The sequence below is a fragment of the Canis lupus genome, chromosome 26 (genome assembly GCF_048164855.1).
Source record: "Canis lupus baileyi chromosome 26, mCanLup2.hap1, whole genome shotgun sequence".
In the NCBI taxonomy this organism is placed as follows: domain Eukaryota; kingdom Metazoa; phylum Chordata; class Mammalia; order Carnivora; family Canidae; genus Canis; species Canis lupus.
The window spans coordinates 45,088,074-45,115,156 of NC_132863.1; the positions used below are offsets into that span (position 1 = coordinate 45,088,074).

Consider the following 27,083-nt stretch of genomic DNA (forward strand, 5'->3'; position numbering starts at 1 on the left):
CGCAGAACCCACCTCGTACTCTTACTAAAAGCTATAAAATAGCAGTGAAATAGGGCATGGATGTGGTTAATCCCCACAAAGAACTGAAACTCGTCCTCTTTGGAGAAGAGGGAAGACACTTGCTGGCCTCCCCATTCCTGTTTTTGTGGAACAGAGTCAGGGTTATCAATCACCTGATTGATTGGTTGTCTAGTTATCCAAAACATGACCTTAAGAATAAAATTAAATTTGCCATTTATCATCTCTGCCAAGATATATTAATAAAAGAAAATGCGGCTTTGTGATTTCCGTCACATCCTCCGCGGCAGAGGGAGAGGGCAAACACTTACTGTGCTTTGTAATATCCTGGCCACGGAGAGCTCCTTCTGCGATGATGAAGCCGACAGAGCCATCTGATTGTCAGAGGCAGGGCTGGGATCTGAAACGGACACTTCATTTAGACCTTCTGTCGGCTTGTGCTCGGGCTCATTCACAGAGTCAAGCTGTGCGGCTCTCAGTGCGGCTGATAAGACCTGAACCTGAGCTGCAGGAAGAGAAGTTTCAAGAATTTTAATAACTTTATTTGGTTTATAGGGATTCACTTCAGAGGGGTCTTCACAACAAGACAGTCTGGATGTGGCCACACAACACAGCGCACACCTTCCACACATCTGTCCCTGCAGTAAGCATGCTCTGGATCCCAGAACGAGCTCTCGGGGAGATGGTGATATTTACAGCTATTAACTTTAACTATTCCAACTAAATGCCAGCCATGCACAGAGCCTCAAATCTGAACTCGAAACGCCTCAATTAGGACAATCAGAGTTCGCCTCCATCATCTCTCACAGAAAGTGTCTGGGAGGTCTCCCTTCCCAATGAGGGGGTCCTATTCCCCTATCTATAAAGCAGGCTGGCTTTTTCCGCCACACACACACACACACACACACACACACACAAACACACGCATCGATTCATCTTCGTACACACAGATGAGTACAGATCTCACTCACCAAGCCCCAAGGGCTACTCATTTGTCCACGGTATGACTGCTTGAGACCCTTCTAACAGGAGATGACATATTTCACACACCTTTCTGTAAAAACAATCTGATGCCCATGTCCCCAACTTCCAAACACACACACACACACAAATTCCTACATCCTGTTTTCTACGAGTTAAATTCAACAGACCCCAAGATTCATTAAAACATTTAGTGCTCATAGCTGGCTCCCCACTGGGCCCAGGACAGGGTCCCATCTCCTCAGTGCAGCACACCAGGCCCTTCCCAATGGCTCGAGTCACATTTCGAGCCGTAGCCAGTCTGCAAATACCCAACGTGTGGTTTCTCTCTGAAACTTTTGGGGTCATGCATCCCTATGAGCTCTGATGAAAACTATGGAAGTGAGGAACACACATCCATGTAAGATTTTACAAATGATTTCAAGGACTAAAAGAGCCCTCTAAGACTCCTTCCTCTCCACTTCTTTGCACAGTGGGTCCCTAGCTGTCTTTTGGGGCCCACATTAAATGCTGCTCACTCTACAAAGTCTTCTCCCAGACATTTCCTCTGGCCCCACATGTCCTGCCCTGTGCTGCCACGGTACACCATGCTGCCTCCTATCCCGGCCCCTAACACACCCTGTGCCCAGTGGCTGTTTATACAGTACCCTCCACTAGACCATGTGTTGGTCACTGCAGTCCGGGTCCCAGCCCTGAGATGAATGCTGCTTTAGAAATGTGGTCTCCAAAAGCAGACCTTTGTCTACAGCTATTAGAAGTGATATGTTAGGGGATCCCTGGGTGGCGCAGCGGTTTGGCGCCTGCCTTTGGCCCAGGGCGCGATCCTGGAGACCCGGGATCGAATCCCACGTCGGGCTTCCGATGCATGGAGCCTGCTTCTCTCTCTGCCTGTGTCTCTGCCCCTCTCTCTCTCTCTGTGACTATCATGAATAAATAAATAAAATCTTTAAAAAAAATAAAAAAAAAAATAAAAAAAAGAAGTGATATGTTACACGTGCTCATTCCTTCGGCAAACATTGACTTAATTTCCTTTATAAATTTAAAAAGAAAGAATAATTACCAGGCTAACTGGATTTTCATATTTCCTTTCCCGAAAGCTTCACAAATCTTTGCCCGGCAACAGCAGCAAGTGTTGTTTTTCCCAATCTCCCCAACCCAAGGAAGAATACAAATATAGCACTGTTTAGAGCAAGAAGAGGCGTGATAATGGATATGGATCGCGAGGCCTGGCTCCCAGATCAGACGCTCAGTGGGAGCACTAGTCATAACATGAAAAACAGCCCAAAGAAGAAGTTGTACTTTCCCTTGCTGTACAAAGACAAAAACCTTAAAGTTTGGCTAAGGGCTGAGTTAATAAGCTCCAAAAGGAGCACCATCCGTAGCTGTTCATAACTAGAAAAAGCACTATAACGTGGGAAATGATGTAACAGCATCCAAGGAGCTAATAAAATTTCCACTGCTGCAGATATGCCCACAAACTATCTGCCTCTATACAAGAGCTGCCTTCAGCCTTGCACAGCTGCAAAACAAGGAGACAGAACCCTGATGGGGACCCACACAGAGCTTCCCAGTGCTCTGGCTGTGCTGGGGCTGAGAGAAACTCTTCTGGCCACATTTGCGCAACGTACATGAAGGTGAGCACATGCACGCATACACACACACACACAGGTCTGGGCCACACACAGCCATAATACCCTGCTACTCTATTTTCTCTCTAATCACAATGGACAACATTACCTTGAACATCTGGATCATTCATCAGATGCTCCTGCAAACTATCAAGGACTTTTTGAATCTCACTCCTGGCCACACAGCTGTGGTGTACAGTCTCGGGGATGCCGTAGCCTTTCTCCTGTGGCCCAGCCTCACTCAGGAGCAGCTCTAGGTCCTTGCTTATGTCAGGGAGAGGAGTTCGCCAATAAAAGAAATTATTGAATACATCCTCAGGACTCTCTGGGCAGGCAGAAGAGCCTGGTTCAGAGTTGCTGTTGACAGGGAAGTGGTTGCCATCAGGGAGCTCCAAGAAGGCACTGGTCTCCGGGGAAAGCCTGGTCAACTCGGCTCCAGCCGAGGCAGAGTCTTCTAGTGAGTTTGCCATGAGGCCATCAGAGGAGCTACCAACATGCGGGAAGTCACTGGTTCCCGTTGATGGGTCTTCCGTGGGCGGATCTGGCTCTGTGTTCGACGGCTTTGTGGAACTAGGTTAAGATTGAGGGGAGCACTTTTAGCCATGTCATGGACTGGAGGTATACTGGGACAACGTGAGATCCATATCCTCCCAAGCCCAGTCCTTCTATCTGGCCATCTGACCTCCCCTGTCTCCCAAGGCCAGAAGCTCATAACCTCACAAAAGCATAAAACGTCCAATCAGCCCCCAATGCCCCTGGGCGTATTAGGTGCACTGAAAATGCCACGCTAAAGTTGGGCCAATCCCTCCATTCCATTTGAGTGGTGGGTTAGTCCTGGCTTCTGCTGACACCCCCTCAGTAGACAGATTGCATATGCTCACTGCTCCTGAGTACCTCCACCAGGGGGCAGGCCCTGGGACACACAAGGCACCGGAGCCCGTGAGTGCTATTTGCCAACACCTCTAGAGTCCCAAAGAGGAAGGTGCTGCACACAGGCCTGACACACAGTAGGAGCTCAGTAAATCTTGATGGAGACGGAAGGAAGGAAGGATGCACCAATGGTAAAAAGGATGTGTATTCTCTGAGATGTAAATTACTACTCCCTGGTTCCAGAATGATTTTAGCATTGGAGAGATGCTTGTAAACGACCTCGAGTGGTCTGGTTAGTGTGCACCCATCAACCTCCGAGGAAAGATGAAAAAAAATCCAAGATCAATCACTAGAACTTACTAGAAATAGAATACAGCACCCACTTAAGGTGGGTCAGAATTGTCACCTTTACGTGCATTCACATCCTATGTTTATGGGCATGTAACATCCCATGGCACAACTGTACATTTGGGAGAGCTCACATCTTCCCTATGTAAATTATCCAAAGAACTTCATTAATCAAAAAGTAAGAGAAAATTTTCTTTATAGGTTATTTAATCACTACTCTCAATGAATATTTTATCTAAATTTAGGAGACACAGTAGCTTCATTATTTATAACCCAGTAGTCATGTTTCAAAATCATTATTGCAATTACTTTTTGCTTCTTTACATAATTAAAGCTCTAATATCCCATCTTGCCCAGAAGGTCACTGTTACTAAAACTCCAGACAAGATAATTGCTAAAATTTGAGGTGGACGCTTGAGGTGAAGCACAGGGCCTGGTAATTATCCTGCTTGGAGCTCACCAGGCTGAGGAAGTGTTACCACAGTTGCCTGCACTGGGTGACCCGGAGGCGAAATCAGAGTCCAAATCCTGAGCTGGCGGTCGAATGCTCAGGGTGCCATCTTCTCGAATATAGAGGCCAGCCCTGGAGGGGTTCGCAAAAGTAGAGATGAAGGGGCCCAGGGACTGGAAGGCAGCCTGGCGCACCTGCAAGCAGAGAGCACAGCACGGTGACTATGGCATCCATCAGGTCTGACTCTAGGCCGGGCACCTGGCTGACCCCCAGGCCTGTCACTGTCCACCGAATTATGTGCAAGCAGATTTACTGCTTTCTAAGGCATTCTCCAAATTCCAAATAAACTATTTTTCAACAAAAAATAAGGAAAAATTTAGTACCATCATGGAGATTTTATTCTTCTAGAATTTTAATTTCCCATCAAAGGACTCCAGACTTCATAAAGTGCCTGACCAGACCATATGAATCATGACAGGCATGTTTAAGAGCGTAAAAGAAAAGGTAACTCTCCAGTTAGTGCTTCCTTTTTTACTTCTCATCTCTGTGCTGTTCGGTCACTACCAATGTCAGGGCGTGTACCACCTTCTTAAAATGCACCAAAGCTCCAGATACTTTAAGTGCTTCAATCCTCACTAGGTCTAAATAAGCCAATCAGGAACCTTAAAGACAAAATACACAGTCACAAGTCCAGAGACCCAGCGCTGGTGGCCAGTGGTGCCAAGCTGCCCACACTTACCCATCGGCAGGGGTCACTGATGAGCCTAATGAAGAGGGGTGACAGCTGGGCTCTGCGGACCTCGGGGGATGCGCTGTATGACACCGCCATGAAGCACTCCGCGCAGGCTTTTCGCATCCCCCAAATGTTATCTGAGCAGAGCTCAAAAAACTTTGGGATCTACCAAAGCAAAGAAAATCATGCTACTCAAACTTGGTCACTCCGAGGAAGAGCAGAACACTTTTTTAATGATGGAATTAAGGCAGAGCCATAAATTAATGACAAAGAAGAGGGAAATATATACTAACCTAGAAGGAATCATTTGAGACAAAGAGAAATTATGGTAAGAAGAATGAATAAACATTTCCTTTACCTCTTAATTCTAGTAAATGACTTGGTTAAAAGGCAGAATGATAACTTGCTTTGTGAATTATGTAGAGAAAAATTGTGAAATGACCTTGAAATTGAGTAGATATCCTAACTAGGTCACCCATCCAGGTGTTATGGTCTTTGACCAGGGTCTTTTAGTGATAGAAGGTATATTGTTAAAAACTGATAGTAACGCAAATAATTCCTGTTCACAGAAATGCAAATTGTGTCCAGCGGAATGCACCTGATTATCACCCTAGATGCAGAGCAATTTTGAATCCACTTACAAGGTCACCTCAGTATCCCTCCTTCTGCCTGACCTTACATGTGTGGTATTTTGAGTTCTCCATTAAGCCAGGTATTGTACCTTACAGTTTCCCTCATGAATAAATGACTTAAATAAAATCTTTGGCATGTTCACCTTCTATCTGTATGAAGGTCATGATCACATCCTCTTTTAAAAGTTATCGTTTAATGGGGCGCCTGGGTGGCTCAGTCAGTTAAGCATCCGATTCTAGGTTTCAGCTCAGGTCATGGTCTCAGGGTCACGAGATCGAGTCCCACATCTGGCTCTGTGCTGGGGGTAGAGCCTGCTTAAGATTCTCTCTCTCCCTCTGCCTCTCTACCTCTGCCTCTCCTCCCTGCACCCCCCCCCCCAATGGCTTTCACACTCTTTCTCTAAAAAATATAAATTAAAAAAATAATAAAATAAGATAAAATTTATCCTTTAAAAATGAGGCTGTTTTTAATATCCTAACATAAAAACAATCAACCAAAATGCCCCACAAATAGGAATACATGATCATGGAAGTTTCTGCCCAAAGGAAAGTTAGTATGTTTGTCACTGCTGTTCTTCATTCAGCTACATTAAGTAGATGATAACACTTGTACATTCAGAACGACAGTCCACTAAAAATTATTTTGGGGTCAGAACTATGTTGATGTGGCTTGCACCTGAAATAAAATAAAATGAGCTTCTGAACTTAAATTTAAAAATCAATTTAAAGAGTATACTTTTTGAGGTTATCTAACCATACAGGTTAGATATCTTGTCCAATAAAAATCCTGTCCAATAAAAGTCAAATAAAAATACAGGTTAGATATCCTGTCAAATAAAAGTGGCAAGCACTTATTTAGCATAGTTCTGCGTAGGCACCAGGGAAACAGAGATGAACATGATAGGGTGAAGATCCCACATCAGCAAAACTATAATGAGGTGTGATAAGAGATACGCACGTACTCTGAGCAAAATGTTATGGGGATGCTGAAAAGGGAGAAATTAATTCTCTCTGGCACAGTGGGTAGGTGAGTCTAGACAAGGAGAGGACTTGACAGAAGCATATGCACATTCAAGCTGGGTTTGAAGTGTGAGTTGGGTCCCACCAGGTGGGGAAGACACTAGAAAGAGAGGGGCAGTAATGAGCAGAGGTGTGGAAGGGGGAAGAGCAGGAAGCCTCAAGGGAGCTGAAGAGCCACCTGCTGGCTAGTGAAGTGGTTCTCTGCCCTGCTGTGCATCAGAATCACAAGGGGGTTTATCAGAAATGCAGACCCCTGGGCCTTACCTGCCTCCCCGCCTCCCTGGCCACCCCATCAGTCAGATGCATGGCCAAAGATGAGACCTGCGCAGGCTGGGACAGTGTTCAGAGCTGAGGAAGGTGGCTGGAGATGAGGCAGGAAAAGCACTCACAAGGGGACCCAAAAGGCCAAGAAGGGTCTGGATTTTAACCTGTAACCCAGAAAAAGCCCACTGGTCTTAAAGCCCAGGAATGAGATGTAGAAAGGTGTTTTAGAAAGAGCAGGGGGAAAAGGGAAAGAGAGAGTGGCCTGGACATTGGGCAGAGACCAGGGAGCGTGACCAGGGAGGAGGTGACAGCAAAAGCCCACAGGAAAATCGGCTGGGTCAGTAACTTCCACACTATTCCACGACCAGCTGCCTAACGCTTATGAAAAACATTCGCTTTGGAAGGCTAGAAATTTGGAATTGATGAATGCAAAATTAAGCTGTCATTCCAAAGTAACAGATTCATAAATACAAAACTTCACAACTGATTTTAAAAGCACCTTAAGAAATGCACTAGCAATTACAATTGGCAAAACTTCACATACCAAAAATTTCTCAGTGGCTTCTTGTCCAACGGCATGACAAATATCACCAAAATTTGTAGCACACACCTTAAAAAGGCAAAAGGCAGACCCGTTATTCTCTGCTTCCTCTTTGTCTTACCAAATTGTGGCAGCTAACAAGCAGAATTCTCGGGGGCCGCAACTCCTCTAGTCAGGCACCTAACAAGCACTTACCGAGCCTGCCGCCCACATGGCACAGCCCGGAGCCCCAGGTGCATTGGAAACAGATTTACAACAGAGTACCAAATCCTGGCACTTTCTGGCTCCTAATTGATCTCAATACATAATGCATTTGGTTAGCAATAAAGCGAAAGAGATCCTTCATACTCTCTGCACGGCAAATAAGACCTATCTTCTTCTTGATGCATCAAGAGGAGAGACCAGAGGGAAGATGGCCCATTTCACAGCAAGGAGGAGGAGGAGGCTGCTCTGTTTGGGGAGGTGTGGCAATGGCCTTCAAAGGGAAGAATCTGGTAACCAAGTGAACAAGCAACTACGGCAGCAGGGGAGGGCAGGGGCTGCAGTTGGGTGGGACAGCAGGGGAAGACGCCTCGGGAGCAAAGTGGGCTAGGTAATGTGAGAGTGTGTGAGTCGGGCATTGGCATCTAACTGTAGGCCAGCATGGTTCCGTGGCTGGTCCTCCTGTGTCTAAGAGCAACAGGCTTACTCTCACAGGATCTCATCTCCAGGTCCCTACGTGTGCCCTAATTTCAGTAAAAATGGGCAACCCACTCACACATTTTCCTCACACAGGTCATAGGGGCCACATTTCTCTTCCAGGCTGCGTCTACTGAAGACGTCAAGAAACTTTAAAGGAATTGATTTTGAATTTTCTAACTTTGAGTTTTTCGAGTTTTGAAACTATATGTCCCAACCTTCCGAACTTGAAAGAGCTTCCCATCACCACACAACTCGCAGAATCGAGGGAGCAGCAGGCGTTCAACTGTGCTCTTGCTCAGCACTGAAGCCAGTTTGCAGATTATCTATATAAATAAGAGAAAAACTAAAGTCACTTGAAATACGAAAGCACATGTACTGCACATATCACTAACTGAATTCCAAAAGCTGATATTCAAAATATTACCAAAATACCCTGAAGTTAACACGGAGAACCTCCTTTTGAGTTTTGTCAAGGGATGTAATCAATGGCAGGCCAAATATTTATCATAGTTTCCTCAGGTAAGAGTCTGTCTGAAGCTCAAGAGTTACCATTTGCCAGGTACCCAGCATATGTCTCAAACATCAGTGAACAATTTGTGGGTGCTAACTCATTTCACTTTCTCCAAACCCTACGTCCTGGGTATTATTTATCCTCATTTTCGCAGATAAGGGCACTAACACTCATAGAGTTTAAGTGATGAGACCAAAACCCAGCAGTGGTGAGGCAGGACACACAGTGACAGCTGGTCAGAGAGTAAAATGACTGCTAGGGAATCCAGCAATCATTCTGTTGGGTATTAACCCCCAAAATACAAAACACTATTTCAAATGGATACATGTACCCCTATGTTTATTGCATCATTATTTAAAACAGCCAAAGTATGGAAGCAGCCCAAGTGTCCACTGATAGACAGAATACAGAAGATGTGGTATATATACAATAGAATATTATTCAAGCATAAAAAAGAATTAAATCTTGCCATTTGCAACAACATGGATGTAGCTAGAGTGTGTAATGTTAAGCAAAATAAGTCAGTCAGAGAAAGACAAATACCACATGATTTCACTCATATGAGGAATTTAAGAAACAAAACAAATGAGCAAAGGGAAATAAAAGGGGAAGGGGTGCAAATCAAGAAACAGATTCTTAACTACAGAGAACACACTGATCATTATCATAAAGGAGGTGGGTGGCGTGTGGGGGGAATAAGTGATGAGGATGAAGGAGGATACTTGTTGTGATGAGCACTGGGTATTATACGGAAGTGCTGAATTGCTGGGTTGTATACCTGAAACTAACATTATACTGTATGTTAGCTATACTGCAATTAGAATAAAATAAAGAGAAAATGACTGACTGGTAGGCACTGGAGAGTGATCAAATTCTGGTGGAAACTAAAGGAGAAAAGATGATTGAGAGAAAGATCCAGGCTGGGAGAAATGTGTTTTGCTGCTGCCCCTCTGCCCAAGTACACCTCCCACTCTGCATGGCTATGCAGTATAGCTGGGCCTCACATAAAAGTTACAGTTTTAATGGCTTGAAAAGTCAGAGAACAGAGAGTGAGGTTGCCAGAGCAGCTGACAAGTGAGGGTAGAAATCCTGGAAAGAAAGGAAGGAGGGAGTTAAAACAGGGAGAGTCCCCAAATCTATGATTAAATACTACCCTAATCCTTGACTGAACTCGGAACCATGAATGCACAGAGGAGATGGTGAAGTTCAGAGGAAAAAGCAATTCTTGAAGGCAAAAGGAACTGAGTGGTTTCAGTTGCTGAATACTACAGAGGAAAAAGAATCTGAGCTGTTTGCTAGAACAAAGTCAACACTCTTCAAAAGAAAATAGCAGAATCTAGAGTTTCTACAATGTTTCATCAGGAAGCTTCAAGAGACAATAAAAAATTCATAGACTTTACACTTAACATGATGAACACTGAGAAATATATAGAATTGTTGAATCACTACATCATACACCTTACACTAATATAACTGTATGTTAATTAATTGGAATTAAAATTTAAAACTTAATATTGAAAAAAATTAAAATAAAAACATTCATAGACATGAGAGGAAATAGGAAAATGTGACCATAGTCAAGAAAAATAGAAGTCAGTAGAAACAAACTCACAGAAGATCCAGATGTTGGCATTAGCAGACTTTATTTTTTTTTTAAGATTTTATTTATTTATTCATGAGAGAGAGAGAGAAAGAGGCAGAGACACAGAGAGGGAGAAGCAGGCTCCATGCAGGGAGCCTGACATGGGACTTGATCCCAGGTCTCCAGGATCACACCCTGGGCTGAAGGTGGCGCTAAACCGCTGAGCCACCCAGGCTGCCTGGCATTAGCAGACTTTAAAAAAGCTTTAAAGGAGCTGTTAAAAATATGCTCAAAGACTAAAAGGAAATAAGAGTCGTAATGAATGAACAGATAGGAAATCTCATCAAAAAAATGGAAACTATAAAAAAAGAACCAAGCCTACACAGTAGCTTGGTCCAACATACCCTCTGGCACACAACAATCCCAGAATCTTGAAAAAAAATAAAAAACAACCATTTGAGAATACTAGAGAGCAACCAAAAGGCAAAAGCTAGAAGGGAGGTTATCCTTTAAAGATGAACTGCAATGGGAAAGATTTGGAAGATAGGTCCAAAATCTGTGTATTCAATTTGCTGAGCTCTCTGGCTGACTCCTAGATTGTACACGCATGTGAAAGATCTCCAATGACCAAGCAAAGGAGCAATGGCCAAAAACAAAATAAACTGAGCAGAGATTTCAGCAGACGCTCACCACCAAGAAGACAGTAGGGAGGTAGAGTAGACAAATGCCTGCTACATCAAAAATCACTTTAGAGCACTTTATAAAATGAAATAGACATCTATTACCCCTCCCCCCCCCCCAAAAAAAAACCGACTTTAGAGAAATAAAGTGTATCCAGAGTCTCCGTAGTGTATCACTTATGTCTGGTGTTCAATTAAAAATAACTATCTGGGCAGCCCAGGTGGCTCAGTGGTTTAGTACCTGCCTTTGGTCCAGGGCGTGATCCTGGAGTCCTGGGATCGAGTCCCACATCAGGTTCCCTGAATGGAGCCTGCTCCTCCCTCTGCCTGTGTCTCTGCCCCTCTCTCTCTCTGTCTCTCAAGAATAAATAAAAATAAAATCTTAAAAATAAATAAATAAAAATAACTACCTATGTGTTGACAGGAAAAGGTGACCCATAATAAAGGAAAAAAGCAACTGACAAATCAACACCAAGATGATCCAAATGTCACAATTGTCAGACAAGGACTTTTAAAAAAGCTACTATAAATATATGAATATGAATATATAAATATATTCAAAGATTAAAAGGAAAATGTAAACATAAAGAACATATAAAAAACCTATATCACAGTGATACAGAAAGTATAAAAAAGGCCAGAGTGGAAATTCTAGAGCTGAAAGATACAGTAACCGAAATTAAAAACCTAATGGGTAGACTTACCAGATCAGAGATAACAAAAGTCACTGAACTTAAAGACAGATCAATAAAAATGATCAAATCTGAACATCAGAGAAAAATATGACTAAAACAACAAGCAGAACCTGAAAGACCTGTGGGGCAATAGGAAGCACCCCAACTTTGTGTAATCCGAGTCCCAGACTGAAAGGAAAAAGAGAAGAGTGCAGAAAAATAAGTACTCAGAAGAACACTAGCCCAAAGCTTCCTGAATCAAGTGAAGAGCATCAACGCACAAATCCAAGGAATTCACTAAACACAAAGCAGAATAAGCATTCACTCTGCAAAGATGAAGAGAAAAACCTCAAGAGCGGTCAGAGAAAAGAAGGATGCTATAAATACAATATGGTATAAATGACAGCTGACTTCTCCAGAAAATGACAGGATGAGATTTTAAAGTGATGTCACAAAAAACAAAAACAAATCGATCAACTCACAAGTCTATTTCCAGTAAATCTATCAGCCAAAAGTGAAGGCAAAATAAAGGCATTTTTGGATAAAAATTGAGAAATTTCATCCTCAGCCAATCAAGCTAAAAAAAGTACCAAAGTACTTTAGGCTGAAGATATGATACCAGGCAGAAACTCAGATCTAGGAAAGAAAGGAAGAGTACCAAAAATGGTAAAAATGGGAGTATAGAGATGCCTGGGTGGCTCAGTGGTTGGGCATCTGCCTTCAGCTCAGGACATGATTCTGGGGTCCCGCATCAGGCTCACCACAGGAAGCCTGCTTCTCCCTCTGCCTATGTCTCTCTGCCTCTCTCTCTGTCTCATGAATAAATAAATAAAATCTTTTTTAAAAATGGGAGTATAAAAGGCTATTTTTTCTTTTCTTAGTTTCTTCAAAAGATATAATTATTTAAATCAAAATTTATAATGTCGTACTATCAGGTTCATAATGAACATATATGTCATAATGTATATGAAAACAATAGCACAGAGGAGGGAGAGGGAATGAGTGGAGGGACACTCATTGCAGGGTGCTACCATTTTTGAAAACCCTCACAGAGGAATTAAAATATAGTACTACAAAAATACTCAACTAGTCCAAAAGAAGGCAGGAAAGAATTAATAGAGAAACAAAAATAGATGAGACAAGTGGAAAAAAAAAACCACAATGGTAGAATTAAGTCCAAATATAAATAGTTATATTAAACAGACTAAGCAATTAAGAAGCAGAAACTGTTGGACTGGATATAAAAAGCTAGGCCCACCTCCTTGCTAAGGAAAGCATGAACATTTTAAACATAAAGATATTTGCAGATTACTATCAGAGGTAACATCGTTCCTTAATAAAAGTGTCAATATAGCACAAAGATATAAAAGTTTTACATGCTTAAAAGGGAAAAGATGGACTTAAAAAGCTTTTCTTCCTTAATAGAAGCAAACTGAACTGAAGTAAATAGAAGGAAGAAAATAATGAACAGTAGAAATCAATGAAAAAGAAAATAAGGAATAATGAAATCAACAATTGCAAAAATAGGTTATTTGAAAATATCAATAAAATTGATAAAGCCCTAGCAAGACTGATGAAGGAAGAAAAAAAAGGGGTGGGGGTAGAAAACATAAATTACCAACATTGTAAATGAAAGGGGAAAATACTACAGATCTTACAGGCATGAAAGGGATAAGGAAATTTATTTTTAAGATTTCATGTATTTGAGAGACAGAGTGTATGAGTGGGGGTGAGGGGAACAGAGGAAGAGGGAGAAGCAGGCTCCCCACTGAGCAAGGATCCCCATGTGGGACTCGATCCCAGGACCTTGGGATCATGACCTGAGCCAAAGGCAAATGCTTACCCAATTGAGCCACCCAGGTGCCCCAAAAGGGATAAGGAAATATTATAAGCAACTTTAATCCAATAAATTTAACAACTTAGATGAAAGTAATAAATTCCCCAAAATGCACAACTTACCCAATAACACAGATGAAATAACAAATCTGAATAGCCCCATATCTGAATTGGATCTGCTATCAAAAACCATCTCATAAAGAAAACCCTAGGACCAGAGGTTTTACTGGTGAATTCTAACAAATACTTAAGGGGAAAAACAACACCAATTTTGAACAAAATGTTTCAGAAAAATAGAAAAGTAAGGAATGCTTCCCAATTCATTTATTGAGGCCCAAATAACCCAGATTTTAAAACCTGACAAAAACATAATAGGAAAAGAAGATTGCCTACAATAGTCCTCTTGAATACAGATGTGAAAATCCTCAACAAAATGTAAGCAAATAATGGAGAAGGAAGCACTCTTCATGGTAAAAGATCAACTCGAACCATCAACGGACGCTATACTAGTAGGTAGAAGTCTGAGGAAAAGCACACTCAAAAGTTTCAAAGTATTTCCCCTACTTACGTCCAGAGAGGAAAGTAGTACATAAAAACTGGGTAGAGGGATGCCTGGGTGGCTCAGCGGTTGAGCATCTGCCTTTGGCCCAGGGCATGATCCTGAAGACCCTGGATCGAGTCCCACATCGGGCTCCCTGCATGGAGCCTGCTTCTCCCTCTGCCTGTGCCTCTGCGCGCTTCTCTCTCTCTGTGTCTCTCATGAATAAATAAATAAAATCTTTAAAAAAACAAAAACAAAAAACTGGGTAGACACCACCTCTATCTCCTAAGTCACCAGAGTTAACAATGGCCAAAGTCAGAATGGTCTTGGGCCTCCCACTGTGACACATGAGATGATGTTTCTTCACTTTTCTTGCCAAAGACACAGAGCCTGAATCTAATCATGAGGAAACATCAGACAAAGCCAAACTAGGAGACATTCTACCCAAAAACTGGCCTGTGTTCTTCCAACATGCTAAGGTTATGAAATTCAAAGGCTCAGGATCTGTTCTACATACAAAGAGACCAAAAAGTTGTGACAATTCCATGCATTGTGTGATCCTAGAATGGATTCTCGACAAATGACAACATCTGCACATGAACTGTGGATGAGATATTACCATTGTATCAGAGTTAGATTTTCTGATTTTCATCAACGCACTCTGGTTGTTTAAGGGGGTATTTCCTTGTTTTTAGGGACTAAAAGGGCATAATGTCTCCAATTTCATCTCAAATGGCTCAGAGAAATACATATACATACAAGTATATGTATCTGTGTGTATGTGTGCGCACACACAGGTGTAAGGAGAAATGACAAACTACAAGAGAACCTGGATAGAGGGTATACAAGAGTTCAAGAGCTCACTCCTGAAAATTATCTGTAAGTTTAAAATGAAAACAAAATGAAGTCACCCCCCCAAAATTTTTAAAGAACTCTCCCACTCCTCACCCCATCCTCTGCCAAAAAAGAACAAAAGATGGAAGGAGGAAGGAGGGAAGGACTTCCTGTCTCTGAGGTCTGCTCTTCCCACTGCACACACTGCCTCAGCAGAAAAAGATCCTGGGTTAGCAGCTCACCCACCGCTCTGCTGGGAATCTGCACACAGCAGAGAAGAGGGGAGGAAAAGCACACTGACTGGTGGGAAGGAGGGGACCGGGGAGGGGACATTATCCCCACAACACGAAAAGGTTTGAGTCTTCTGAGCATCTCTCTGACCTGACTTGAGGCAGGAGTTGTACAGAGTGGTGGCCACAATAAATGAGCACGCAGAGCTCCCGTATCCAGGGTAACAGGCAAGTGAAGAGTGCCCAGTCTCTCGGTCTACCCCTCTCCATCAGCCACACCCACATGACCTTATTACTACCCGTATAAAACAAATCCAGAATCATTAAAAGCCAGCCAGCACACCAAGTGACAAGAAATGATATTCCTGTGGCCCTGGGAACTACTTGCATGGAATGACGATCTTCACTTAGTTGCTTGGAGCCAACTATTCTTTATAATACATAACCACAACATTCTTTTTAAATAAATGCACAAATAAAAATGAGCTTAAAAATAGGAATGACGACAAAAAAATGAGGAAGCCTTAATGTGAAAACGTGTTGAGAGAGAAAAATAGGCTTCTGACAATTAGTTATAATCTCAGAATGCTAATGGCCTTCCTGCAAGCAAGAGGAATTATAATTGGTCTCTGGTGGCCTGTTTATGCTGTCTAGATATAATTACAGGAGGCAGCGTTTCCAGTTTTTACCGATTCATTCATTCAACAAACTAACATTTATTTAGTACTGACTCTGGGCCTGGCACTGTGCTGGGTGCCAATGGCGGAAAGACACCTGTGTTTAGAAGCTCACACTTCTGAAGGAGAAATAAACAAGGCAGGTTCACAATTCCATTGCTAAGTGACATAAGACAGATATGAAGCCAGCCTTCTGACTGCATGAAGGAGGGAGTCATGGACATTGTCTGCCATATAAAGATTTCACAAACCAAAATGCTCATGTCTGTGAGAAAGCAGGATGTAAGAAACAGCCTGTAATTTACACTGCATAACTCAATTTAAAAATGCCCAGGCCATGTTTAGTTGGCTACCTCTGATTTCCCTAATCAAGTATGCACTAGGGTTGCCGGCACCAGAATCAACTGATTGTAACCCCTAACGAGAATGAAAAGGAGAGAGCACAAACGCACATTTTGCCCATGGAGGCATGCAGGTTCCTCTGGGCAACAAGCAATTCTTCTGGAACCACACTGCACTGAGGGGTGCATGTCTACAGACGGTCGGCTACAGCAACACTCACACCACGTGGCTGGAAAGAGAGCCCAAAACACGAGGGCGTTGGAGCAGTATAACTGGCTTCTCTCCTCACCCATCACCTCCTTGCAGGCACATGTGGATGCCCACACTGTTTGAAGGGCGGGGGGAGGGGAGGAGGGAGCACTCACAGACCAGTTGAGAACCTTGCCCCCCTTGGGGAACTCCTCAAATCACACCTGTGGGTTGCTTCTTCTTGAGGAACAAAAGCCCCTCTCTACCCAATGGTCACTTCCTAGCTAACAAGAACAGAGTTCTCTGTGTCCTTGACACTGGGTGCCCAAGGAGTGAGAGATCCTTCTAGAACCCTTCCCCTGGCCTCAGGGCTCCAGGAAAGGAATATAGAACAGCTTCCAAATCTTAACCAAAGCATGCAGGGGCCTCACAAGGCACCCCCAATCCTGCTTCCAACAGGGCTCTGTGGAGAGAGAAATGGAGCTCCTCCAGAAATACCCTGACACGTAGGTGTATCTCAGCCTGAGGAGGGTTCAAGACTAATTGTTCTCTATAGCCACATTTGAAAGCTTACACATTCAAGTAATGATATCAGCCACTCACTTAGAATGAAAAATAGAATTTATGTGAACTAATTTGTTCTGTAAGTGATTTGTGGAGATAGCTTTTTGAAGGCTTGTTATATTTTCCAAATATTTTCACCAGACGAAGAAAAAGAAGAGGGAGGAGGTGGAGGAGGAGGAGAAAAAGAATATTGCTGGCAAGAATGGAGTGGTTGAAAACAAAACAAAATAAAAATCATGCAAAAATGCCTTGAGCATTATTTTTCATGCTACCATCAGTCGTGAGGGATAAGATATTTGGTTATCGGTCGTAACCTTGGAAACTTGCCTAACCAACTTTCCAACAGAGAAGAAGATCTAGCTGGCAAAGTTCACAGCTCAACTGCCAAATATTCCAACTAAATGATATTATCCAGGTTCATTTTGCAAAATAAATTTAATTTCTTATAGAGAAACTTGAAATTTATAAAAGAACCCTGGAGAATTTGAATTTTAATAATCAATTATTCTTCAGCCTGATTCATCTTATAAACATATGGAATATGCAAAAACTTAAATTAGTTTAAAAAGCCAGCCCTGTAACTCATAGTTGAGGAAAACTTTTACATAAATGAAGAATAATTGCCAAATGCTCTGATGCTATAATACAATTTCTTAGCTCCGCGCGCTGTTTCCTCACTTTGAAAAAGAATTCCTTTCTCCAACGTCATCCTTTTCCAACCAAGAAAACAATTATCTCCTATATCTTATTGTACTCATAAGGAAGGACTATGATTTTTTTTTAATCCTTTTGTATGATTTTCCTAAAATGCTGGAATAATCCTGAGTCTTTACTTCTTTAAGAGAGACGGAGGGGGATGTTCTGTGCAGCACCATCTGCAGGGGTCAGTGGAGGGGACCAGCCCCAGAAAACAAGATGGCCAAGGAGGACCTTCCCTTGGGCCACAAAGGAGAAGGCACGAGGATAAGCCGGGGAGTCTTCATCGGGGGTGATACGTGAAAGCTACTGCTAACTTATCAGCCACTACTTTGTGAATGAGGGTTCTAGGAGCAAGTAGAAAGTCCTTGACTCTATAGTCCCTTTACAATGGGTATAGAATCTTATAAGCCCAAGGATACCACAAAATTAAGTATTAAAAGAAGAAATTTAGTATTTGTACTAACTAGTCCTTTCACTGCACACCTCCAACTGGTATGAGCAGATACTTCAGTAGGACATGTCCCAAACTGCTGTGGACATTCTGGCTACACCTGCACTCTTCAGAGTGGACTCTTTCAAATCTGCTCACATACCTACCTACCTGCGTCTTATCCTAACCTAAACACAGACAACCTTGTCTAGTGGATTTTCTTGAACTGCCCAAACACAACCTAAAATCTTCTCCCATACTAGAGGTTCCATACTTTGGGAAACAAGGATCATGATCCCAGTGGGTCAAAAGACTGATTTACCTATACAATTCTGTATCTTGCCTCACCTCTGCTGGAACTCCTTTGATTCTGACAGCATTGCCATCTTAAAATAACTGGTGATCTAAAGATAATCACTTCCCAAACAAGCTCAGATCTGAGCTGTGAATTTCCTCTGACCAAGGCCGTATCACCAGCTGCCCTGTTTAAGGGAAAAGTGCTGGCCAACCCTGAACACACGTGATCCTTCAAGTCATGCACACCTCAAGTTATGGGACAATCCATCAAGATGTGGGGCTGTTGTTTCCTAGACAGACTCACGTTCACAGCTTCTGCTTTATATTCATCATCACTGTCCGGGGCAGAGAGCGCCAGCAGGATTGGACACACTTTGTTTTCAATATCGTGCTGGGAAATCAGATCTTGTTCCAGAAGAATCAAGAGCACTTCCTGACTCGATTTTCTAACCTAGAAGAGGAAAAAAGGCAAAAGGTGAAACACCAAATGTGCTAAAGTGCTCTTGGGGTGCAGACCAAACTCCCTAACCAGAGCACCAAGCTGGCCCTGACTCCTGTGACACATGTGAGCCACACAGGGCGTCTGGCCCTCCACCTGTACATCCTCCCTGAGGTCTCAGAATATACTGCTCCCTCTGCTAGGCTGGTTCCTACCATTCCTCTCTTTTCGGGCCAAACATCTCCTTCCTTGGAACCCCCTACTCCCGTCTGCCCTCCAACAGCACCCCTCACTTTTTCCTCACGGCTCGTACCCCAGATATCTGCACAGACACATGCCCACAAGTACACAGAAGGCCATAGGGCAGGGGCCCAGAGATGTGCCCTGACAAGGTGGGACTCGGAAACCTCCTCAGTCCAGAGAAAAGGAAGGCTGACGAGCTGTAAGCTCTTCACAGTCTGTGTGGGGCAAGCTAGCACTAGAACACAGAGGGACCCCAAGAAGCTGGACAGAGGATATATCTGAGAATATGAAAGCAGAGGAAACTCCAATTTACAGAGCAAGGAATGGAAGATGTAGCACCTTGCAGTGATGGTGAAGCAGGAAAGAGCAATGTTCTTGCATGCTCTTGCATGACCCAGAGCATGTAGACAGAATGGCAGGTTAGCAGACAGCAGTTACAAAAGAACCCACAGAGGCGCTCCGATGTGGAAGCTTCCAAACAAGTGACAAGATGAAAACGGTATTTTAGAAAGATCATTCCGGTAGCGGTGTTCCAAGTCAACTGGTGGCGATGAAAGGCTGAGGGTAGAGAGGTCAGCCAGGTAGCCACTGCAACAGCCCTGGCAGGAGGGGCGGGCAGAGGAAAGGTGATGCTCCAGCAATATTACCAGGCCTGGGTGACAGGATGCACAGTGTCCAACCAGAGGCAGAAAACGTCCCCAATAATTCAGGTGTCAGATGCTTATTGAACTTCTGGCACATGCCAGGAGCAGAGAACATGAGAGGAACACAGCCCAGGAGGGCCAAACCCATTGGCCACTCACCACAAGACCCAGTTCCAGGTGGCAGCAGGGCTGGAAGGATGCTGCAGGCAGGGGCAGCAGGCGCTCAGTGGACATGGAGCAAATGGCAAAGGCAGTCAGAAGCCTGCTGAGGGCAGCAGGGTAAGGGGTGGACCCCAAACATTATGTGTTCATCCAATCTCTGGAATCTCTGAATAGGACCTTCTGTGGAAAAAGAGTGTCTGCAATGTGATTGGGGGTCACGTGAAAGACCTGGAGGTCATCCAGGATTACTCAGTGACCCAACCCGGGCAATCACAAGTGTCCTTATAAAAGAAAGGCAAGGGGAGAGAGCAGACAGGAGAAGGCCAAAGGAAAACAGGAGCAGAGGCTGGGGCGATGCAGCTGGAGGCCAAGGAAGTCGGCACCTCCAGAAGCTGGGAGAGGCAAAGAACAGATTCTCCCCTGGAGCCTCTAGAGTGAGCATGACCCAGACATTGCCCCGAGCTTGGACTTGCAACCTCCATATCTAAGAGAATAAATGTCTGCTATGTTAAGCACCCCACTTGTGGTGCTTTGTTCCAGCTGCCCCTGCAGACTGTTAGAGCGAGCAAGGAACATGGAGAGGACAGTGGGCTCAAAGATAAGAGATGAACCCTGGGGACGTGGGGCAAGTCAGGTGACAGCGCCTCAGGCAACCTGGGGGAGGCAGGGCCAGGGCCTCTGGACATTATGCCAGGGCCCCAGGGAGCCCCAAGGGTTGGAGGGCAGAGTGACAAGAGCACACACGGCTTCAATGAGGGGGACAACGTGGAAGCCTCAAGCAGCTCTGAAAGCTGCAAGAGCAGGCAGGGGCTCCCGGGAAGGGACGCTCTGGTCCAGGCAAGGATTCGGGGAGTGGGACCCAGAAATGAGAGGGGAGGTAGGAGAGACGCTGCCAAAGAGAGCTCAGCTTGTCACTAAAGATGATCCTGGAAAACCAAACATAACCCTGGGGTCTTTGGCTCAGGCCACCAAATCACCAAAAAGAAAAAATGAAGAGAAGCAAGACTGAAAGTAAAAAGAACTAGGGTGGGTATCTGAGCTTGGGGGCCCGATGTGAGCAACGGAGGCCTCAGGAGAACCACCAGTGGTCAGTGCAGACTCTTGAACTCCAGAGGCCTGGGGGAGAGACAGCCACGTGCATGCGGCTCTGGCCAGGCTCCTGGAAGCAGACAAGACCACCAGGGGAATCCTGGCACTATAAGAGAAAGACCTGACAACAGTCTAGAGGGCAGGCCAGAGCCCGGGCCAGTGCTGGAGCCTGGGGAAGGGAAGTGGCAGGGCACTTGGGTCACCCACAGGAAACCCTGCAGTGGTCTCCAGGCAGTGCCCCATCTGCATCCTGTAGTCACTAACTGGGCCTTCTGGGGCCAGGGGCTGAGTGCTCTCTGAGCCGTGGCTTCTTGTCTATAGAAGTGCACAAGGACAGTACCTGCCTCTCAGGGCAGCTGTGGGGTGACACGACCTACACACATGAAGGCTCAGAACAGTGTGTGGGGCCCGGTCTCCCCAAAACGAATACCACTTTCCTGTTACTGAACTCCTGTAACTAGTCGCCAAGAGAGGGATGTAAGTGGTAAGACGATCTCAGTGCACATCAATCTACCGATGAGCTCCAGGAGGAACAGAGAACACGTCCTGGTCGCTTTTGCATCCTGTCATTGGGGAGAGCAACATTAAATATCTAAGAGGCAGCCGAAAAACGTTTCTTCAAAAACCCAAAAGTCGTTAATGGTGACAAATGGTGCAAAAAAATCAAGTAAAGGCCAAAAAAGAAGTCACTGGATAGATAAATAAATTGTGGCAAGAATATAAATGCAATGCCATCACACGGTTAAAATGAATGACCACGAGCTCTTAGGATCAATATGGATAGATCTTAAAAACAGAGGGATAAAAGCAAGTGGCAGAATGGAAAGCACAATCTGATGCCATTTATATAAGGTTTTAAAGCACCTAAAACAGGATGCTCTCTTATTCATGGCCACTTACACAAGTGGTAGGACCATAAAACTCTGGATGGGAAGGAGACCCTGGGCTGAGGGTAGTGGTTTCCTACAAAAGGGGAGGGAGGGAAGAGATGGCAAGGGGAGGGCACAGCAGAGCCTTAACCATATCTATAACCTGTATATTAAAAAAATAAAACAGGTCTAAAGCAAAATTACAAAAGTTAAACATTTGCTGAGTGAGTATAGTAGGTATATGGTATTTATTACACAGTCCTCTCGTGTGATTAAAATATTTCGTGGTTTTTTTTTAAAAAACAAATTTTTGAAGACAGAAAGACACCAGATTTCATAGTGAGATGAGTTAAGTCCGTGGCAAGACACCTCTCAGCTGGCTCTTGGGCCATTGGCTGCAGGGCAGTGACCCTGCCTGGCTGGGAGCCCATGCAGGGTAGAGGCTATACAGACTCCTTTCAAGAAGCTTGGCAGTGGGGAAGGGAGTGGTGGTACACTCAGGGTAACGGCCAGAGCACAGAGGGTTGAGGAGATGTAGGCATATGAAAATCCAAAGAGAACAGCCAATGAGAGAAACTGGAAAAATAAGCCAGCTATGAGACAAGAAGATGGGAACAGAGAGATAACCCCCTTCCCCCTGTGACAGAAGGCAAGTAGCTCAGGACAGCTGAAGAAATATGGCCATACCACAAGAGGAGAGTTGACAGCTGATTCAGTGCCACAGTTCTACTACAACTCTACCAGGTACCAGGCCCTGTGCTAGGCCCCAGGGATGAATCAAGTCAGACACAGTTCCTACAGCCAGTGCTCAGAGTCTAAAGTGGGAGAGAAAATACTTATCACAACATCCAGAAGAGCCCGGGCAATCCCAACACATAACACCATGTGCACCTCAGGAAACCAGGCCTGGCATCCTGGGCTCCCTCTCCAGCTCAGCCGCATCCTGCACACACACAATCACATTTCTCTGCACCCCAGCTCCCACACCTCTAAAACAGAGGAAGTAATGAGCATGCCCATACGTCACAGGGTGGTTAGGAAGAGGAAACAAGATAATCCTTGCTAATCCTGGAGCATGGTACGTCACACAGAGAGCTCAAGCTGTTAGCAGTACCGGCAACCATAGTAATGATACTGCTATCATGCCCGATTTTGTGATTTCATACCTCCCATGAGTCACTGCAAAGTGCAATGGCCCTGAAGAGTGCCTGGTGAGCAGAGGGAGGCCTGAGCTGCAGATGCTCAGCAGGACCTCACAGACCCACTCCCACAGGCAAAAGAATCTGATTCTTGGTGGAATTCAGAATCCTACCTCCTTGGGGACCCTGTGGTCCCCCCATAGGGGGGATGTCTGCAAGGGCTGGCCTCAGTTAAAGTGAGGCAGAGATGGAGAGGAGGGACATCTGGAAGGAGCAAGGCTGCCAGCATGGGTAAAGCAGAAGAGAGGCACAGGTGCAGTGGCATCATGGCAGGACAGAGACGGGTGGCCCACGAAGGAGTTGGCTGTGCCTGAAGGCATTAGAGTCTGAAGGAAAAACTTTCAGGGAGATCTGACGCTGCCACATTTCTGTGTTTAAAGGTGACAGGAACGGAGAAGAGGGGGTGTACCCAAGAGTTATATGTTTATTATGGAAATGAAGGAGGCATGGTAAGGTCTAGCTGGGCATGAGGGGGAGGAGGGAGGATCTGGATGGCCCCAGGCTGTGGCTCCAGGAAACTGAAGGAAGTATGTGGTGGGTCCACCCGTTGAGAGAGCAGATAAAGACCAAAGGCCTCTATTTTCTGGGTGAAGTAAAAGGCAAGGTCACTCATCTGGTGTACAGCATGGCAAGGTGGAGAGGCTTGATGACAGTGGCAAAGGTCTGAAAGAGCTGCCTTGGATAATGTCAGGCCAGCTGAGGAGGGACGAGTGGAAGGGTCAGCAGGCAGCACTGTGAGACTGGCTGTGATAAGAATCTAGAAATCTACGATGGCACTAATCAAGACGTGGGAGTCTGTGGGTTGCGGATGGGTGGGCAGGCAGAGCCAGAGAGGTGGAGGCACTGTCAAAAAGACAAAAATGGGGGGTGTGTTTGGGGAGGCCAGAAAGAGGAGGATGGGGGAGGGAGATGGGAGCCATAGGCCTCCAGGACCAGAAGGCTCAGGGTGGCGGCAGAGCAGGGAGGGACAGGCAAGGAGCTGGGGTCCAATCACAGTTCCAGCCTCTCCCCTTCTGGAACCAAAGAGATGGCAATGATATATGACAAAGGTCAAAGAAATGTCAAGTTCTTTGGCCCAGTACAATCTCATCTTCAAGAATATATCCAAAAGAAAAGAACAGTGAATGGAAGAATAAAACTGCATCCTTTATAATGCTCACTGCATCCACTGCACCAAAAGACTGAAAGAAAGCTAAGCATTCAACAAAAGTAAAAATACGAAGATTATGAAGATGTATAATGTCTACTACACACTGGTGAGCTTTCTGGGGCAGGAAATCTGTCCTACTCATGTCTTTATCCCCAGCACAAAGCACCACGCTTGGCTCATAACAGGCACTCAGAAGCTGTCGGAATAAATGAATGAATGGGAGAGACCGCATCACATTATGATTAGACACATGTGGGAAAAAATGGAAGCACCTGAAGAAGAAAATGCAAAGATAATCACAATACTGACATCAGGAGAGTGGAAATAGGAGGACTTTCTTCCTTATTTAAACACCACATTTAATCGTGTCACAGTATAACAGAGTATTTGCTCTTTAAAAATGCTTAGATTAAGGGAAAAATACAAGCTGAAACTAGAACTTCTTGAAAATAACAAAAATGAAAACGTGGCATATCATTAAAAATTATAAATACAAGGGAGCCTGGGGGGCTCAGTTAAGCGTCCAACTCAATTTTGGCTGAGGTAATGATCTCAGAGTCATGAGATCAAGCCCCATGTCCAGCTTTGTGCTGGGCGTGGAGCCCTGCTTGAGATTTTCTCTCTCTCCCTCTCCCTGCTTTGTGACCCCCCAAAATTATAAATACATTTTGCCTTTGTGCAAATCCACTCCCACAATAACTCACAGAAATAGAAAGGCTACAAAGCTACTTACTATTTTTTTTTAAGATTTTATTTATTTATTCATGAGACACACAGAGAGAGAGGCAGAGACATAGGCAGAGGGAGAAGCAGGCTCCCTGTGGGGAGCCTGATGCAGGACTCAATCCCAAGACCCAGGATCGCGACCTGAGCCAAAGGCAGACATTTAACCACTAAGCCACTCACACATCCCTTGCTGCAATAATTTTAAAGTGACAAAATAACCCAAATGTCTATCAATAAGCTATGCCCAGTGGAGTATGATGCTGCTGGAAAAAGGGATGAGGAAGCTTGGCCTAGACTGCTATGGATTGATCTGCAGAATATGCTGGACAGTGGGGAAAAAAAGCAAGGGACAGAGCATCATAAACAGTATGCCACTTTATATCTGAGAAAATAATGAGGTACAGAACACAAGGACATGTGCATAAGTGCTTAAAGTTAATAGTATTTTTTAAAGCTAAGAATAAATGAAAACCTAGAAAAAATGGCTATGTACAGGGGAGGGAGGGAACAGATGGGGGAGGTAGGGATGGAAGTCAGATTTTTCTTTTCTTTTTTTTTTTTTTAAGATTGTATTTATTTATTTTAGAGAGGGAGGAGGGGCAGGGGGGAGAGAGAGGGAGAGAGAAAGAACCTCAAGCAGACTCTGCACTGAGGGTGGAGCCCAACATGGAGGCTTGATCTCATGACCTTGAGCTCATGACCTGAGCTGAAACCAAGAGTTGGACACTTAAACCGACTGAGCCATCTGGGCATCCCAGAAGTCAGATTTTTCTGAATGTATTTTGTCTTACAGTTTTGACTTGAATTATGTAAAAACATTTTAAATAATCAGAAGTCTAAATTAAATCAAATGTAAAAGCTAAGGCAATTCCTAAAAAAAAATAAATAAATGAGCCTAACTGTGGATTAAGTTGGGAGTTTAGGCACAAAGAGAAAGATTAATACAAATGACTTTGAAACACAGTCTCACTAATATTAACGTTAATATGACTGTGCATCTCCAGTAGGAGACAGCCCCAAAACAAAAAGAACAGCAAAGAAATCTCAAACTATATTCAGTTATCTTACCACACTGTTAGTAATCATACTGTTAGCAATCATACTAGTATTTTTATTTTGGACACACAAACACATTAATGCCACGAAGAAGAAAGATTTATATACTGTGTAGAAAAAAAGTTATGAATAGGCAGCCCGGTGGCTCAGCAGTTTAGCGCCACCTTTAGCCCAGGGCCTGATCGTGGAGTCCCAGGATCGAGTCCACATTGGGCTCCCTGCATGGAGCCTGCTTCTCTCTCTGCCTGTTTCTCTGTCTCTCTCTGTGTGTGTCTCTCATGAATAAATAAAATCTTTAAAAAAAAAGTTATGAATATAAAATCAAGTAAGTAAAAGCCCTATAATCCTAAGTTCAATTTTGGAAATATCAATACAAACTTATGGCTAAGAATTTTGTAAAGAACAGATAAGACTGACAAAACCCAAATCCAGTGGTTACACTGCTTTTCTGCTTCCCGATCTGATGCAGCAGGAAAACACAGCAGCACCTAAAAAGGATTCCCGTTACACTGCACAAAACTCTGAATCTGACCAAGCCTCTAGACTTAACCTGCCGCTTAGAGGAAGTACTGGGAATAGAGGAACATTTTAAACCACACTATGGGGATGTGATCAGCTAGATCCCAAAGGTGGGGAGTCCTACAGGCTACTGACCTAGTTTCCTAGACCAGTGGAGTAAAGGGGAGGATGAACAATTATAAATTAAAAGAGATTTAAAAGGCACATCAACCAAATGCACTGTGTGGACCTTATGTGAATTCTGATTTAAAGAGACCACCCACAAAAAAAAAAAAAAAAAACATTTCTGAGAAAACTGGAGAAATTTGAACGATGACTAAAGATTAAAATGATATTAAGAATTTATTGATAATTTTTATACAATGGGATTGCTATTATGTTTCTTTTTTAAAGTGTCTGTATCTCTCAGAGGGTAATAATAATAATAATAATACTAAGGCATTTACGGTTAAAATGATATGGTATCTGGGAAATGCTTTTATCTGGGTTGGATTATCTCAAGATAAATGAAAACAGACTGGTCAAATGTTAATGATGGTCGAAGCTGGCTGAAGAGTACATGGACATTCATTTTAATATTCTCTCTACTGCTGTGTGTTTGAAAATTTCCATAATAAAAAGTTTAAAAAAAGAAATATCTCATGATAATAAGAATGAGTGCTGTCTATCTGCCTTCGTGATTGGAGGAACTGCGCACAAACAGATCTTTTGTTCTTGACTCGCTTAACTCTGAG

General features: G+C 43.9%; 1 protein-coding gene across 7 annotated transcripts in view; it reads right to left on the bottom strand.

Moving 5' to 3' along the window:
• Positions 1 to 27,083, bottom strand: part of LOC140618702 (serine/threonine-protein phosphatase 4 regulatory subunit 1-like) — an 81,663-nt gene that overhangs the window by 13,755 nt on the left and 40,825 nt on the right. For 6 of the 7 annotated variants that reach the window (XR_012018775.1, XM_072801559.1, XM_072801561.1 and 3 more), the window contains 7 exons: positions 18,558 to 18,704; positions 8,383 to 8,490; positions 7,490 to 7,555; positions 5,036 to 5,194; positions 4,306 to 4,490; positions 2,737 to 3,197; positions 330 to 523 (listed from right to left, as the gene is read on the bottom strand). Coding sequence is in view for 6 of the 7 variants with exons in the window: in XM_072801559.1 (XP_072657660.1) it covers positions 330 to 523; positions 2,737 to 3,197; positions 4,306 to 4,490; positions 5,036 to 5,194; positions 7,490 to 7,555; positions 8,383 to 8,490; positions 18,558 to 18,704 (1,320 nt within the window). In the remaining variant the exon portion in view is untranslated. Of the gene's footprint in view, positions 1 to 329; positions 524 to 2,736; positions 3,198 to 4,305; positions 4,491 to 5,035; positions 5,195 to 7,489; positions 7,556 to 8,382; positions 8,491 to 18,557; positions 18,705 to 19,738; positions 19,922 to 27,083 lie in introns of all 7 variants that reach the window. The other variant, XM_072801563.1, reaches the window with a different exon arrangement.